This window comes from Coregonus clupeaformis, chromosome 24 (assembly GCF_020615455.1).
Source record: "Coregonus clupeaformis isolate EN_2021a chromosome 24, ASM2061545v1, whole genome shotgun sequence".
Lineage (NCBI taxonomy): Eukaryota > Metazoa > Chordata > Actinopteri > Salmoniformes > Salmonidae > Coregonus > Coregonus clupeaformis.
The window spans coordinates 18,894,745-18,911,531 of record NC_059215.1 but is presented as its reverse complement, the minus strand read 5'-3'; the positions used below and the strand labels follow the sequence as shown (position 1 = coordinate 18,911,531).

General features: G+C 38.1%; 1 protein-coding gene across 2 annotated transcripts; it reads right to left on the bottom strand.

Annotated features, from left to right (window-relative positions):
• Positions 1 to 1,989: 1,989 nt before the first annotated feature.
• Positions 1,990 to 15,976, bottom strand: LOC121537950 (hepatocyte nuclear factor 4-alpha-like). 2 transcript variants are annotated; one of them, XM_041845619.2, is made up of 10 exons: positions 15,800 to 15,976; positions 13,844 to 14,018; positions 13,408 to 13,532; positions 12,672 to 12,778; positions 12,331 to 12,486; positions 5,310 to 5,397; positions 4,569 to 4,721; positions 4,095 to 4,331; positions 3,732 to 3,854; positions 1,990 to 3,182 (listed from the first exon to the last, which is right to left on the bottom strand). In XM_041845619.2, the coding sequence occupies exons 1-10, from the start codon at positions 15,885 to 15,887 to the stop codon at positions 3,076 to 3,078; spliced, it is 1,359 nt and encodes a 452-aa protein (XP_041701553.1). In that variant the 5' UTR covers positions 15,888 to 15,976; the 3' UTR covers positions 1,990 to 3,075. The 2 variants fall into 2 exon arrangements, with proteins under 2 accessions (XP_041701553.1, XP_041701554.1); XM_041845620.2 differs by having other exon boundaries at positions 13,438 to 13,532; positions 15,800 to 15,969.
• Between the last annotated feature and the right edge of the window lie 811 nt (positions 15,977 to 16,787).

Genomic DNA, 16,787 nt, shown 5'->3' with positions numbered 1-16,787 from the left:
GCGCCTTGGTCTGATCCGTCCTTAAACGAACGTGACAGCAAATGGGTCTTCCAAATAGACAATGACCCCAAGCATACTTCCAAAGTTGTGGCAAAATGGCTTAAGGATAACAAAGTAAAGGAGTGGCCATCACAAAGCCCTGACCTCAATCCTATAGAAAATGTGTGGGCAGAACTGAAAAGGCGTGTGCGAGCAAGGAGGCCTAGAAACCTGACTCAGTTACACTAGCTCTGTCAGGAAGAATGGGCCAAAAGTCACCCAACTTATTGTGGGAAGCTTGTGGAAGGCTACCCAAAACGTTTCACCCAAGTTAAACAATTTAAAGGCAATGCTACCAAATACTAATTGAGTGTATGTAAACTTCTGACCCACTGGGAATGCGATGAAAGAAATAAAAGCTGAAATAAATAATTATTACATACATAGTCCCGTGTAGCTCAGTTGGTAGAGCATGGCGTTTGCAACGCCAGGGTTGTGGGTTCGTTTCCCACGGGAAACCCATATGAATAACAAAAATGTATGCACTCACTAACTGTAAGTCGCTCTGGATAAGAGTGTCTACTAAAATGTAAATGTATTTCTTTCTACTATTATTTTGACATTTCACATTCTTAAAATAAAGTGGTGATCCTAACTGACCTAAGACAGGGAATTTTTACTAGAATTAAATGTCAGGAATTGTGAAAAACTGAGTTTAAATGTATTTGGCTAAGGTGTATGTAAACTTCCGACTTCAACTATATATATATATATATATATATATATATATATATATATTTTTTTTTATATATATTTTTTTTTACTAAAATCTTTTGGGGCCCAAATAAAATCACTCGCAAGCCGGTTTTGGTTGCTGACTCCTGCCCTACACAGATTGAGCCCATTGAATTGAACGATTGCTTTACAACTGGTCTTCTTGAGGCTTCAATGGACTTGTAAGATAAATGATAAATAGATAGACCATAGCCTATTATATTGCATTGTTGCTGTTCCATGCTCCTGAACATGCCTTTAAGACAACACTACTCCAAATAACCTATTGACCACAATAACAAACTCATAGTAGGCCTATTGTGATGAATGGAATGGAATGGAATGGGGAGGGGGCAGCGATAGGCTACATATAACATGCTAGAAAAAAAAGAGTTGGGTGGGTGCACCTATGATGAAATGCCTTGTCCTTAACCCATCATAAAAGGCATTAATAGTGAGGAAGATATCACTGACTTTTTTCTTTACTCAAGTGGAAATATTTGAGAAGCTTTGAAGTGAGGCGCCTGCTTTCTTTCACCTCTATCTGCAATTACTTTATGACATTTTATCAGCCTGAAGAAACACACCTCTTGTATTAATTATCCTGACCATGCACTGCCACGTAGGCCACAGCTTGAATCATTCGTCCCCCACTGGCCACATACTGGCTGTATCAACATTTTTTCCAGGTCATTTCAATGAAATTACGTTGAACCAACCTGGAATAGACGTTGAATTGAAGTCTATGCCCAGTGGTCAGAGATTAAAAAACAGCCAACAAGCAGTTCAAACTGGTTTTGAAATGTCACTTCAAATCTTTAGCCAGGGTTAACCTGTCCTTGATAAAGAAACATTGGATACCATTATGGCCATTGGCTTTCATCCATATTACAATAGCATAATCATTGAGAAATACTCATCTTGATTGTAAGCTATCTTCATCTTCATAATCATAGTTTAGTAATAACTCAGGATAGTAAAATGAAGATAACAAACCATCTAGTTTGTTCATTCACTTAACTTGTACAATATTGACTAAGCCAGCAAAGTGTCAGTGTGACAGGGGAAGACCTCTGAAATAATGTTAACAAAACATGATATTTTTCCTCCTGACATAAAGGTTTAACAGAAGTTATCCTGCTACATTTACAGTTAATCTCCTACAGTATAAGGTTACATATCCTTTTGTACTTTAACATCTGCTCTTATTGAAATAAAGCACAGTACAATGTAATGTAAAAATAAACCTTGACATTTTATTCATCTTCACATTGTAAGGTGAAACATATTGCCCATCTTTGCAGTATAAGGAAGTACAGATGGCAAGGCAACATGTATTCTGTCATGTAGTTATAATACCATGACAAAATAACATTCCATGGTCAAACAAAAAACACTACCAGGTCTTTACAGTGAAACTGCAAAAAAATATATTTGAAATGGGTAAAACACTGTGAATGCCTTAAACATTTATAAAGTGGCTCCACAGAAAGTATACAGTATTAAATGAACTGAGCTGTTTTAATTCGAACATTTAAGCGTTTTACTTTGTTTTACTACACAACTAGCGATTTCCAGTGTATATAGACAGGGATATCTTAAACCTGGATTTCAATGCAACACAACTGTCATACAGCAAGTACAAGATAACTTAAAAAAGTTAAATTTGTCCTTTCAGAACCAATTGACTACCTATCATACCTGTATATCTCCGTCTGTCACATAATTACATTATTTCAAAACATGACAATGTCGTTATATTCTTATTTCTGGGTACAAGTTGTGAGTGACTATATCAGTCAACAAGACTTGTATTGCCATTGACAACAGTCTTTGAAAAGACTGTGTAACACTAACATCATGATCTGCCTCATCACAGATATAAGGCCTGTTTGTAACATTCATACAATTTCAATGTGATTAAGAAACCTATCTAATATGTATACAGTTATATTTTATTTACCCATTCATAATTTGAACTCTGTGTATAAGGGTATAGATAACCTGTACAACTATGTCAAAGAGCATATCATATTGCCCACAAATGAGGTTGTTTAGCAGTTTACTGTGTCAGCTTGATACTACATGCAACAATATGAGTAGGGCTACCGTATGTACAGTATCTCAGGTGGGGGCTAGTTGACTAATGTAACCTAACTGTACAGTACACTCCTGAGATTTTTGGAAAATATGTATTTCTCACATGTGAGAATTATTGTTGCACCTTTATACTGAGCATGTTTACAGAGAAACCGAGAAGCTAGCGAAGATGGTGAAATTGTGAATGCTTTGTTGGACGGGTTTGTGGGGTCCAGTTCTGTGTTAGATGGCTTCTTGCTTGGTGATGGTGGGCTGAGGGATGGAGATAGGATTCTTGGGCACAGTGGCTATAACCCCTTGAGCCATTTTATAGTGTTCTGAACTGGAGGCTGTGGGAGGAGAGGGGATTGGGGTTCCAGGAGTGGTTGCAACAAACCAGAAAGAATCCATTAGTGGAGGAATTCACTAAACTACGCAGCTAGTCAGGTTAACAAACAAATCAACATATTTACCTTGTGGCTATATATATATATATATATATATATATATATATATATATATATATATATATATTCAGACAATGAATAAGTATTTTGTGAAATCTTCTGAGGGCATTAAAAATGTTAAGAAAAAATAAAATACATTTTCTTTGACAAAGTAAGCCTGATTAGTCTCTCTGAATAACTTCTTAGTGGATTATTCCGCCAAGCTTGTTTGTCCTTCCAACTACCTGACTCTGTTGCACATGGGAGTAGATTGATGCCACTGAGCTCATCGTTGGTTGAGAATTTCAAGCATTTTATTGTCTAATTTTGGGGTCGGTGTCCCAGACACAGCTTTCAGTGCTTTTTAGTCCAGGACTAGGCTTAATCTGTCTCTGGGGAACCGACACTTAGAGTTGGACATTTGGGGTCTGGCATGTAGTTATTGGTACTCACAGATTTGGCCGTTGTGGATGGAAGTAGCCATGTTGCTAGCCACGATGACATTGTTGCTAAGGTGTTCCTGAACCAGATGTGGATGCAGAGAGTGTGGTGTGTGAGGTGCCTCATTAGTAGAACCTGAGGAAAACAACACAACATACACCAACCCCCCAAACAGTTAGTTTCCTCCTTCACTGTGATGCTGTCCATTGGTAATACAGTATGATAACCAACTAGCATTCTATCCTATTGAAGAGTGTAAACTTCTCTAGCCAATAGAACTCACAGAAAGTTGTTTGTGATAAATTCTTTTGGCATTACATTTGGCAATAGATTTAGATTTTTTTGTTTATTTGTAACAATATCAAGATGTCTAACCTCCTAAGAGCATCTCTTGGAGCAGGTTGTCAATCTTGGCCATGCCAAAGAGTTTGACAAACTGTATTTGTTCGATCATCTGCCAGGTGATGCTCTGTAGTGTAGGCAGCAGCAGGAGCAACTCTCCGAAGCGTCCCCGGGACTCATACTGCCGGTCGTTGATGTAGTCCTCTAGGCTGACCTGAACCTGGTAACGCATCCGCTTGATCTTACCTGGTTCACTCAGACCTTTGGCATCTGGAGCAGGAGAGAGTAGGCATTTGGTCAACAGCTTGGTCACTCGCTACCTGGTCACATTGCTCATATAACAGGCATTCTTAGTCACTAGTTTAGTTACTCACTGGTTACATAGTTTTTGTTTTGCAACTGGTTACTCACTGGTTACTGCCCTAGAATGCTTCATATGATGTCTCACTGTTTGAATCGGACGATAGGCTGTTCATTTTAAAAGTGACGTTGTGTTCCATGTAATACCTGGATCAAAGAAAACAATGGCTTTCAAACAAGCGTATTCATTGTCGTCTATCTGGAGCTCCTGGAAGGACAGCACTAGCTCGTCCAGAATCCTCACTGCTACTCGGCTCACTTCCAACTCCGGGCAGTTCCGGGGAATAATGTGGTCATTTCCTATAAGGAACAGAAACCAATAATTGTCATGTAGGGCAGAATCACTCTGTGATGTTTGACGATCCCCCCCCATATTGCTAGCATAACTGTTATATAACTAGTCTATTATATTACACAACTATTATATGATGTGATGTAATAATAATAATAATCCTTTGGTGGGTGCTTATATTAGTACAAGAATGTACTAATACGCATGCGTTAATTGGGCTCCCGAGTGGCGCAGTGGTCTAAGGCACTGCATCTCAGTGCTTGAGGTGTCACTACAGACCCCCTGGTTCTATTCCAGGCTGTATCACAACCGGCCGTGATTGGGAGTCCCATAGGGCGGCGCACAATTGGCCCAGCGTTGTCCGGGTTTGGCCGGTGTAGGCCGTCATTGTAAATAAGAATTTGTTCTTAACTGACTTGCCTAGTTAAATGAAGGTAAAATAAAATAAAAATAAATTGAAATGTGTTTTTTTCATAAACCAACTCCCCCTGAGACACCCTTGGAGAGTGGGGTCACAGCCAGGGTCTACCATTATCAATGGTGATCCTGGAGCAATTAGATGGTGTACAGTAGCTAATATCTTATCTTCACTTTACCTAGTAACAGGAGGTCCTTGTACAACATAGACCTCTTTGCAGCTCCAATCAGAAGATTCTCTCCAGCATGGGCTCGCAGCAATGCCACCTGAAATAAAGGAAAGTCATTTCAATATTAATCACTGGGAGAAAAAAAAACTGGTTGAATCAACGTTGTTTACATTTCATTTCGATGTAAAAAATAAAATAAAATGTGATGACGTTGAATCCAACGTCGAAAACGGATTGGATTTTTTTAAAGTCATCAACGTAAGGGAATTGTGTCTTTTTTTCACATAAATGTTTACCGAAATCCAATGACATGGTGAATGATTGATTTCATGTTGAATTCACATTAGTTGACAACTCAACCAAATGTAAATCAAAACTACACGTTGAGCTGAAGTCTGTGCCCAGTGGGTAGCTTTAACCTTGAAGCTGTCTTGCATCAAAACACAGCCTCTTAACCTTTTTTTTAGGGGGTAGATCAGCTTAATATTGCAGATAGATTGTAACTTCCATCAATGTAATGGTCTGCATCACTTCCAGTCACCCATGTTATATATATATATACATACATACACACATATACACACATACATACACACATACACATACACATATACATACATACATACATACATACATACATACATACATACATACATACATACATACATACATACATACATACATACATACATACATACATACATATCCATACATATACATACATACATACATACAGTGGGGGAAAAAAGTATTTAGTCAGCCACCAATTGTGCAAGTTCTCCCACTTAAAAAGATGAGAGAGGCCTGTAATTTTCATCATAGGTACATGTCAACTATGACAGACGAAATGAGAAAAAAAATCCAGAAAATCACATTTTAGGATTTTTAATGAATTTATTTGCAAATCATGGAGGAAAATAAGTATTTGGTCACCTACAAACAAGCAAGATTTCTGGCTCTCACAGACCTGTAACTTCTTCTTTAAGAGGCTCCTCTGTCCTCCACTCGTTACCTGTATTAATGGCACCTGTTTGAACTTGTTATCAGTATAAAAGACACCTGTCCACAACCTCAAACAGTCACACTCCAAACTCCACTATGGCCAAGACCAAAGAGCTGTCAAAGGACACCAGAAACAAAATTGTAGACCTGCACCAGGCTGGGAAGACTGAATCTGCAATAGGTAAGCAGCTTGGTTTGAAGAAATCAACTGTGGGAGCAATTATTAGGAAATGGAAGACATACAAGACCACTGATAATCTCCCCTCGATCTGGGGCTCCACGCAAGATCTCACCCCGTGGGGTCAAAATGATCACAAGAACGGTGAGCAAAAATCCCAGAACCACACGGGGGGACCTAGTGAATGACCTGCAGAGAGCTGGGACCAAAGTAACAAAGCCTACCATCAGTAACACACTACGCTGCCAGGGACTCAAATCCTGCAGTGCCAGACGTGTCCCCCTGCTTAAGCCAGTACATGTCCAGGCCCGTCTGAAGTTTGCTAGAGTGCATTTGGATGATCCAGAAGAGGATTGGGAGAATGTCATATGGTCAGATGAAACCAAAATAGAACTTTTTGGTAAAAACTCAACTCGTCGTGTTTGGAGGACAAAGAATGCTGAGTTGCATCCAAAGAACACCATACCTACTGTGAAGCATGGGGGTGGAAACATCATGCTTTGGGGCTGTTTTTCTGCAAAGGGACCAGGACGACTGATCCGTGTAAAGGAAAGAATGAATGGGGCCATGTATCGTGAGATTTTGAGTGAAAACCTCCTTCCATCAGCAAGGGCATTGAAGGTGAAACGTGGCTGGGTCTTTCAGCATGACAATGATCCCAAACACACCGCCGGGCAACGAAGGAGTGGCTTCGTAAGAAGCATTTCAAGGTCCTGGAGTGGCCTAGCCAGTCTCCAGATCTCAACCCCATAGAAAATCTTTGGAGGGGAGTTGAAAGTCCGTGTTGCCCAGCGACAGCCCCAAAACATCACTGCTCTAGAGGAGATCTGCATGGAGGAATGGGCCAAAATACCAGCAACAGTGTGTGAAAACCTTGTGAAGACTTACAGAAAACGTTTGACCTGTGTCATTGCCAACAAAGGGTATACAACGAAGTATTGAGAAACTTTTGTTATTGACCAAATACTTATTTTCCACCGTCATTTGCAAATAAATTCATAAAAAATCCTAAAATGTGATTTTCTGGAGAAAAAAAATCTCATTTTGTCTGTCATAGTTGACATGTACCTATGATGAAAATTACAGGCCTCTCATCTTTTTAAGTGGGAGAACTTGCACAATTGGTGGCTGACTAAATACTTTTTTTCCCCACTGTACATACACAAACTACTTTCCAACCCCACCACCCTTTCCCTAATTGGAGTAAACTAGTGAACAACAATGCTTAGGCCTCTACTTCCAGCTTATACTTACTATATACATTTTATGGACACAGTCAATTTTACAGTAATTATATTTTGTTTGTTTTTTCTCCTGAACTTCTTCTACTCTCAACCTCTCCAATCATTTTCATGATGTCCATCTGGTTTGCTTCTATATGCCATATCTTTCTAACTGTGCTCTTTCACAAAAGCTACCAACATACAACCTATATACTTATTATGGACACAGTATGCTTACATTATTAGTTATCTTATTATTAGTTGTTGTTATTAATCCCATCCTTCAACTCCATTCAACACCACCCATCTATCTCTTAACACCATCCAAATAGGATTTCTATTTGCCATACATTTTTCAACTGTACTGTGATGTTTTAGAAAAGTTCTGAAACTTTCTATTCTCATTGTTTCTACAGATTGTAAATTGAAAATAAACATTTTGCTAAAGTATTATTATATTATTGATCGATTGACTATGACTTTTCAGATCACCCAGTAATGCTATCTGCAAGGTTAGCTCCAGGTAAATATTGCAATCCTTTAGCCATTCCTGGACCAGTGTCCAAAAACAAGCTACAAATGGACAGTGCCAAAACAAATGATCTAATGATTCTGTCTCTTCGCAACAAAATCTGCAGAGCTGGGAAGATTGTATCCCCCATATAAATAACATTCTATTGGTAGCAATAATTTTATATAATAATTTAAATTGAAAGATTCTAAGTTTTGAATCCGGTGTCGTTTTGCGTATCAGTTCATAAACACTATGCCATGGGATCGGTACGTCAAAAATCTCTTCCCAACTATTTTGCAATCTATATGGGACGGACGGCTGTCAATCCTTTGGTCCTTAAATGAAACTGGTATACTTTTTTATTCATCACAGTTTTCTTTAACCAATTATGTTCTTTAATGCAAGGCCGACAGACAAGTTCCTTACTTTCTCCCCCTTCCACTTTCCTCTTCCATTTTTGCGGTAAGGCTGCAATTATTTGGTTGTAATTTTGGGTAGAGCAGACATTTCCATATGTTTTTGTTAGCTGCATGTGCAACATAACTCCACCAGTCCTACCGATGATATAATTTACAAAGATTATACCTAAACCTAAATAGGTTTTTTGTCAATTAGTATATTTGAGTTTAACCACAATATTTGTTGCATTATTTGTTCTGTCGTTTCTGGAGGATTAAATTGAAATTGCAACCAACTTTCCATGGCTTGTTTTAGAAATAGTGATATTTGGGAGATTATTTCCTTTTCACATAACTGAAAGTGAGAGGTTGTAATCTGAATAAAGGGAAAAGGCCATTCTTGAACATTGGGTGAAACAATCTTACTAATTTGCTTGAGAACCAGTTCGGATTTAAGTATAATTTTTGTATGACTGAAGCTTTTAGTGATAGGTCTAATGCTTTAATATTTAATAATTTCCGGCCTCCGAATTCATATTCATTATATAAATAGGCCCATTTAATTTTGTCTGGCTTGCTGTATAAAATTGACATTTTTTTTCTTCATATAATTTAAAAAACTGTTCACTAGGTGTAGGCAAGACCATAAGCAAATAGGTAAACTGGGATAATACAAATATATATATATATATATATATATATATATATATATATATATATATATATATATATATATATATATATATATATATTTTGTCATTTAGCAGACGCTCTTATCCAGAGCGACTTACATACTAAAGAGTTAATCAGGGTGATTTTTCCACAAATTGACAGGTATTTACCTTTCCATGGTAGCAAGATCTTATCTATTTTTGCTAACTTTCTATTAAGATTTATTGGAGTGAGATCATTTATTTCCTTTGGTATATGTATTCTGAGTATATCCACATCACCATCAGACCATTTTATTGGTAAACTACATGGTAATGTAAAAATTGTATTTTTTTAGTGATCCAATATGTAATATAGTACATTTGTCATAATTTGGTTGTAATCCAGATCCTCTCTGAGGCTGTGGAGGGATTATAGTTGTGGATTTAAAAGAAAACATGAATCATCAGCGTACAATGACACCTTTGTTTTTAAGCCCTGGATTCCTAATCCCTTGATGTTATTGTTGGATCTGATTTTAATAGCTAACATCTTGATGGCCATAATAAATAGATATGCTGATAGTGGACAACCTTGTTTCACTCCTCTTGACGGTTTAAAATTTTCTGAGAAATAGCCATTATTTACAATTTTACACCTAGGGTTACTATACATGATTTTGACCCATTTTATAAGAGATTCTCCAAAATTGAAATGCTCCAGGCATTTATATATAAACCCCAGTCGTACTTTATCAAATGCCTTTTCGAAGTCTGCTATGAATAGCAGGCCTGGTTCCCCAGATTTTCCATAGTGTTCTATTGTTTCCAGTACTTGCCTTATATTATCTCCAATGTATCTTCCATGTAAAAAACCTGTCTGATTAGAATGAATAATGTCCGACAATGCCTTTTTAATTCTATGCGCTATACATTTTGCTAGAATTTTTGCATCACAACACTGAAGTGTAAGGGGCCTCCAATTTTTTTAATGGACTGGATCTTTGTATTTTACACTTGTATCCTGTTTCAGTAATAATGAAATCAGACCTTCTTCTTGAGTGTCTGATAATCTACCATTTACATAGGAGTGGTTAAAACATGCTAATAACGGTCCTCTTAGTATATCAAAAAAGGTTTGGTATACCTCGACTAGTATGCCATCCAACCCTTGAATTTTCCCGGACTTAAAGTCTTTAATTACATCCAGAAGTTCCTCCTCTGTAATTTCACCTTCACATTAGTCTTTCTGTATGGTTGTTAATTTTACATTATCAATAGAAAGAAAATCTCTACAATTAGCTTCAGTTAGAGGAGATGGAGGCGACTGAAATGAAAACATATGCTTAAAGTACTTTGTTTCCTCCTTAAAAATATCATTTGGTGAATCATGGGTGACTCCGTCAATTGTAACCAGTTTCATTAAATTATATTTGGCAGCATTCCTATGTTGAAGATTTAAAAAGAATTTGGTGCATTTTTCCCCATATTCCATCCAGTTTGCTTTATTTTTATAATATATTACACTTGATCTTTCTTGAATAAGTTTCTCCATTTCTTTTTGTTTTGCCATCTATCTGTTCTGTTAGACCTTCTATTTCCTTTGTTAGTATAAACTCTTTTGACCTAAATTGCTTTTGTTTTTGAGATGAGTACTGAATTGCATGGCCTCTAAAGGCACATTTAAAGGCGTCCTATAAAATAAGGGGATTTGCTGTACCTATGTTATGTCGGAAAAAAGCCGTTATAAATTCCTTTGTCCTAGTTAAAAATAAATTATCATCCAATAGGCTTTGACAAAATTTCCAATATCCTCACCCACGTGGAAATTCAGTAAGAGTAATGTATATGCCAATTATATGATGGTCTGACCGCATTCTGTCCCCTATCAATACTTTTTAAACTTTTGGTGCCAACGAGAATGACATAAGAAAGAAGTCAAGACAACTAGCTTGATTGAGTCTCCGCCATGTATATCTCACTAGATCAGGATATTTAAGCCTCCATATATCTACTAGTTCTAATGTATCCATGACATTCACGATTTCCTTAAGAGCATGAGGGTGATTGTTTGTAGTGTGATTTCCTTTACGGTCCATTGAGCTATTTAAAACAGTTTTATAATCCCCCACCATAATAATATTTACTTGAATTGCTTGCAGGGTTGATCATTTATTATAGATATTGTCAAAGACGTGTGGATCATCATTATTTGGTCCGTAAAGGTTAATGAGCCATATCTGTTTATGTTCCAATAACATATTTAAAATAATCCATCTACCTTGCGTATCTATTTGGACAATTTGCACATTCGGATCGAAATTACTATTAACTAATATCATCATTCCTTTTGAGTTTCTTTGCCCATGGGAGAAGTATATTTCTCCACCCCCATTCCTTTTTCCACGCAACTTCATCTATAATTGCTGAATGAGTTTCCTGTAAACAATAGATATTATATTCCTCTGAACTTCTTTATGAAACAATGTATTTGATAAGACATGGGAAATATTACACCACTTCTGCCACTCATACCTAACCATTAAACAAGGAAGCTTTCCCACCACCTTTAAGGTCACTGAAGAGCTAGCCAGAGATTCTCACAGAGAGAGAGAGTCAAGTAAGTGTGTGAAGATACACCTGCTGGATCCCTCACTAATTCAACATCAGCAAATCAGTTACCAAAGCCCTGGTTATCACAGTGTTAATGATTCTGGAATGGTTCTGATCAGAGATACAACTTTCAAACTAGCTCATCATATTCTAACTGGAGATTATAATACATGAACCACCTATTTGGCAGAGGATTCTGAGGTCTTAAAAAACAGCAGCAGCACTCTATACTCAAAATGCTGCATGGAGAGCTTTATATTCCCTGGACACATAGCTTCAAGTTGTTATTGTTAAGAATCCCAATAATGTCATTATCAGACTGGTTTCTGGCCTTATATTGCATTCTTTTTAGTCCAGGACAAAACGGCCCATAAAGTGCAATAGCCCTGAATGAGAGTAGTAGGGTTTAGTCTAACCTAGTCTGTGACTGTTCATTTCTAGTGCAATCGTACCTGGTCATCCAGGGGCAGGTCACAGAAGGCAGGGATGTACTTGGCCCATTCCACCAGCACCAGCAGCTGCTGTTTCATTGATTCACACACATCTGTGATGGTCGCTATCTTTTTCGTCCTGATGTCACCATTCAGTATAGGTCCAGGTGAGGATATCTACACACGCAGAATAAAAAATGAATATGTCTCCTATGTATTCATAGCCAAATTATAAACACAATTTATTTAACCAAAATAAATGAAATTCCATTCCATTCTATTCAATACAACCTCTGTGGCATTTTTTATTTTTTTTATGCTTACATGATTTCGATCGAAAAAGCCATATCCATGGGTCTTACCTGTCTTGAGAGTACATCTGCCTGGATCAATGCATTGATAGATGGTAAACTGCTGTCTTCATAGCTAGATCTCCTGGTGCTGATTCTGTCTCTCTCGTTCTGTACAGCTGAGAAACCAATAGAAACATAAACCGTGGCTAGCAGAATATAATACATACTTCATTATTTATTGTTCACCAGAAATTGTTTAGTCAAAGCACTCCCCATACTCTCAGACTCACTCTAATTCACTTCACAAACCTACAAAGTCATTCAACTCAAATATGCCATTCCTTTCATATGTTAAATCATACATTATCTGACAGTCATTCATAATTCCTAGTAGGTTACTAGCATTGACTCAGAATAGCATTAGGAGAAAAAAGTATCATAGGGTTGATGTGTTTATCAGTATGTGTGGCTATAACTCCCTCACAGAAGTTGTTGCTCAGCATAAGCTGGTCATAGAATTCAGTGAATCACGGAGTGAACATTAACAAAGTGCTGCTCTCGTGGTTCTTGCAACATACCCTACCCTGAGCCATGAGCAGTCCCAATGGCTCTGCTCCTCTCTACAACACTACGATAGGGACTGGCTGATAAAAATGGAACGTTCTAGGATATCCCTTACCAGAGATTATTAAATCATAACTGCTAGTGTCATCACATTGGGTAGAGACTGAGTATAATATGTAATAACACAATATGGCTACATAGGTCTATCTCAATAATGTTGTCACTCTTCCACTCTATTTACCATTTGAATGAAGTTGAATGAATTGTATACCTTCTTTTTTCATGCCAGCTCGAAAGCATTTCTTCAATCGACAGTATCTGCATTGATTCCTCTTGTCTTTGTCCACAATGCACTGTCTGCTGAACCTGGGAAGTGAGTTTGAAGAGGGCTTGATTTATTAAGGGCTTATTGAGTAGATTGCAGTTAGGAGAAGACTGTTGTTGAATATGCCAGTGCTATTGCAACCTACTGTAGAAGTCTGAAATCTATTGATTATCACGTTCTCTCGAGGCCTACATACATCAGTTTGATATTGCAACTGTCAATGAACACCCCATCTATGTACAGGTACTGTATCCCAATCCAAAAACTTGTTGAATTTAGTAGTCTTTTATTGTAAATGCCCAAGGATGGTCACTGTCTTTGCTCTTGTGTGTAATATTGGCCTAAACCTCACCTGCATGAGTACATGTGGTTTTTGCGAACGCTCCGACGGAAGAAGCCTTTGCAGCCGTCACAGCTGGAGGCCCCATAGTGTTTGCCCGTGGCCCTGTCCCCACAGATGGCACACAGGGTGCCCGCTCCAAGGTGGTTGGCAGCGTTCATGTTGGCACTCTCAGCCGGCGAGGAGTCTGAAACAACAATGAATAAAGACATATTTTATACAGTATATTTGAAGTTTGGGATGTGCGTATCACCCTATGCTTCAGAGTAGAGAGAGAGAGAGAGAGAGAGAGAGATATTCCTTATCAAGTCAGGGGCTCTTTGGGTCATCATGTTGGATATGAGATAGAACATATGTGCAGTTATGTGATCCAAGATCAAAACGAGTAGATATTTCTGAGGGCTAGATTAAATAATGAAATAATGAATTGCTATGTTGGTGGAAGATAAACTGTGCGAGTGTATGGGATGGATGTTATGGAATGACTAGTGGTCAACAGTTTGAGAGAACTAGAGGAAAGGTCATACATTGAAATCATCTGTTACTTTAACCAGAATGTTTTTCTACAAAATGTGAATAATGTATTCTTTTTCTTACTCTTAGCGCACTCAGTCCTCATTTATTGACTAATATAATCAATATAATGACTGAATATAACTTAGAGGGACAATAGTGAATGACCTAACTAACTAACTTACTAACATACTTTCAAAGAAAACAGATATTTTGATTAATTTCATTTTAAAAGGTGAGAGCGACATTGATTGGTTGACTGCATCAAGTGATTACATTAAAGTCAGTCAGTGGCATTGCTGGTTGATAAAAAGGGCTAATACGGCTATGATCCGATCTATTACAGTAGTATTTACTGCACATCTGATTAGTAGCTGAAAGCCCAGTCAAAGTAAACAGTAGTTTAAGTGATGTAGGCTTGATTACCTTGAAAAGGCAATCACTGGAGACAGACAGTCTTCCCCTCAGTCTCACCCTTAATCATAGTCATCAATGAGATGACTGGCTCAATCAATCATACAGTATGGACAGTTTCTGCTTATACTTTACATGAAGTTACTCTTAGTTATACCTGTGTAGTAAAGCTGTAATTACACTACTAACAACATCTAATGTAGAAATAAACAACACACTGTATTGTATGCTATTTACGTATCATTAAACATTTGAATATTTGTGAGGATTAAACAGTACAATCATTAAGGCATATCAAAGATGATATTGGCCATGCAATGCGATTGTCTTTCAAGGGTCTTTCATTGTTTTTTATCCTGCGAGGAAATTGTTTCTTTTTAGAATCAAGTTCACAGTCAAATGTCATGGGAGACTAGAAAGGACAATTTCTCACTTTCAAAAAGCATGTATCATGCTGTCACACAACTCTGTGAAATGCTTTTCTCATTTTATGGACCTCAAAATGCATAATATAGATGTAGGTAACTAGAGAGAGATGTCCCTGTCTCTTAAATCACCATCGCATAGGATCTATTCGTTGTAATTCTATCTTAGGTGAAATATGACCACTATACCATAACAGTCTACAAGTTACAACAGGAGAAGGTAATTCTCTACCAAATGGTTGTTTCACCACCAAACTATCCAGATGCATTGAGTGTATTGTGCAAACCCCCTGAATGTTTTACTACTGCAAGAAGAGATGATAATATTATCAGGAAAGAAGCACATTCTCATTCATTTGCATCCAATACAAGATGGACAACTGACAGCTAAACTGACCTGTCCAAAAGTTTAATATAAGTACCCCATTTAGCAGACACTTTTATCCAAAGCGACTTACGGTCATGCATGCATACATTTTACGTGTGGCTGGTCCTGGGAATCAAACCCACTATCCTGGCATTGCAAGCGCCATCCTCTACCAACTGAACTACAGAAGACCAGTTTAATAGCCAAAAGTCTCAAAGTTCAACCAGGTAACGTGTGACTCTGACTCACCTGAGCCCATGGAGAGCACTTGCATGTTTTCAAACTCCAGGGTGGTGTAGGCTGGGTCCAGGGCATCACTATAGTCTGCCATATCCATGTCTACTAGTTCTTTGGACAAACAAATTCCCTCTCAGCTACCTGACAGTGGGGCAAAAAGACTTGTCCAAGAGGCTAAGTGCCCCCCCCCTGCACCCTTCCTCCTCCCTTCTCCCATATTTGGCCAAGCTCCTCCTCATAAAGGTAGATAGATATACCGCTGAGTATGCGATGGGGACACTCTCTCCTCCAGAACTCCAGAGGAGGAGGCCATGAGGAGCCTGGTTGTGACTGACAGGAGGAGCCTCCTCCCAGGCAGGCTGCTAACCGGAGGAGGGGTGGGGTGAATGGCAGGTTGATATTTAACTAGACTCCTCTATTGGTGAATCACAGTTGTTTTTCTCTCAAAGATAACATAACTTGGGATCTCTCAATCTTTTCCCTTCTCTCTCTCTCTCTCTCTCTCTCTCTCTCTCTCTCTCTCTCTCTCTCTCTCTCTCTCTCTCTCTCTCTCTCTCTCTCTCTCTCTCTCTCTCTCTCTCTCTCTCTCTCTCTCTCTCTCTCTCTCTCTCTCTCTCTCTCTCTCTCTCTCTCTCTCTCTCTCTCTCTCTCTCTCTCTCTCTCTCTCCCTCTCTCTCGTTCTCCTTCCCTCTTTCTCTTTCCACCCTGCTGTCAGTAATAGATCAACGATTATACTATGAGAGACATAAAATGTTGAATCTCAGCCAAATCATTGTGCTTTACTTGCTTGACATCACCTCTTATTGTTTCCTGCCAGTTTAAACCAGTTGTCCATCAGATAAATGAATGTCTTTGACCAAAGAATTGGAAGCTCAACTTGTAGGCCATCCAAAAAATGCCAAGACACTCTTACCCAAAGCCTTCAGCACCAAAAAGCATTTTATCATATGAATTCGTATTGCAATCTGAGAGCACACAGATTATTTTAGCCTTTTAGCAA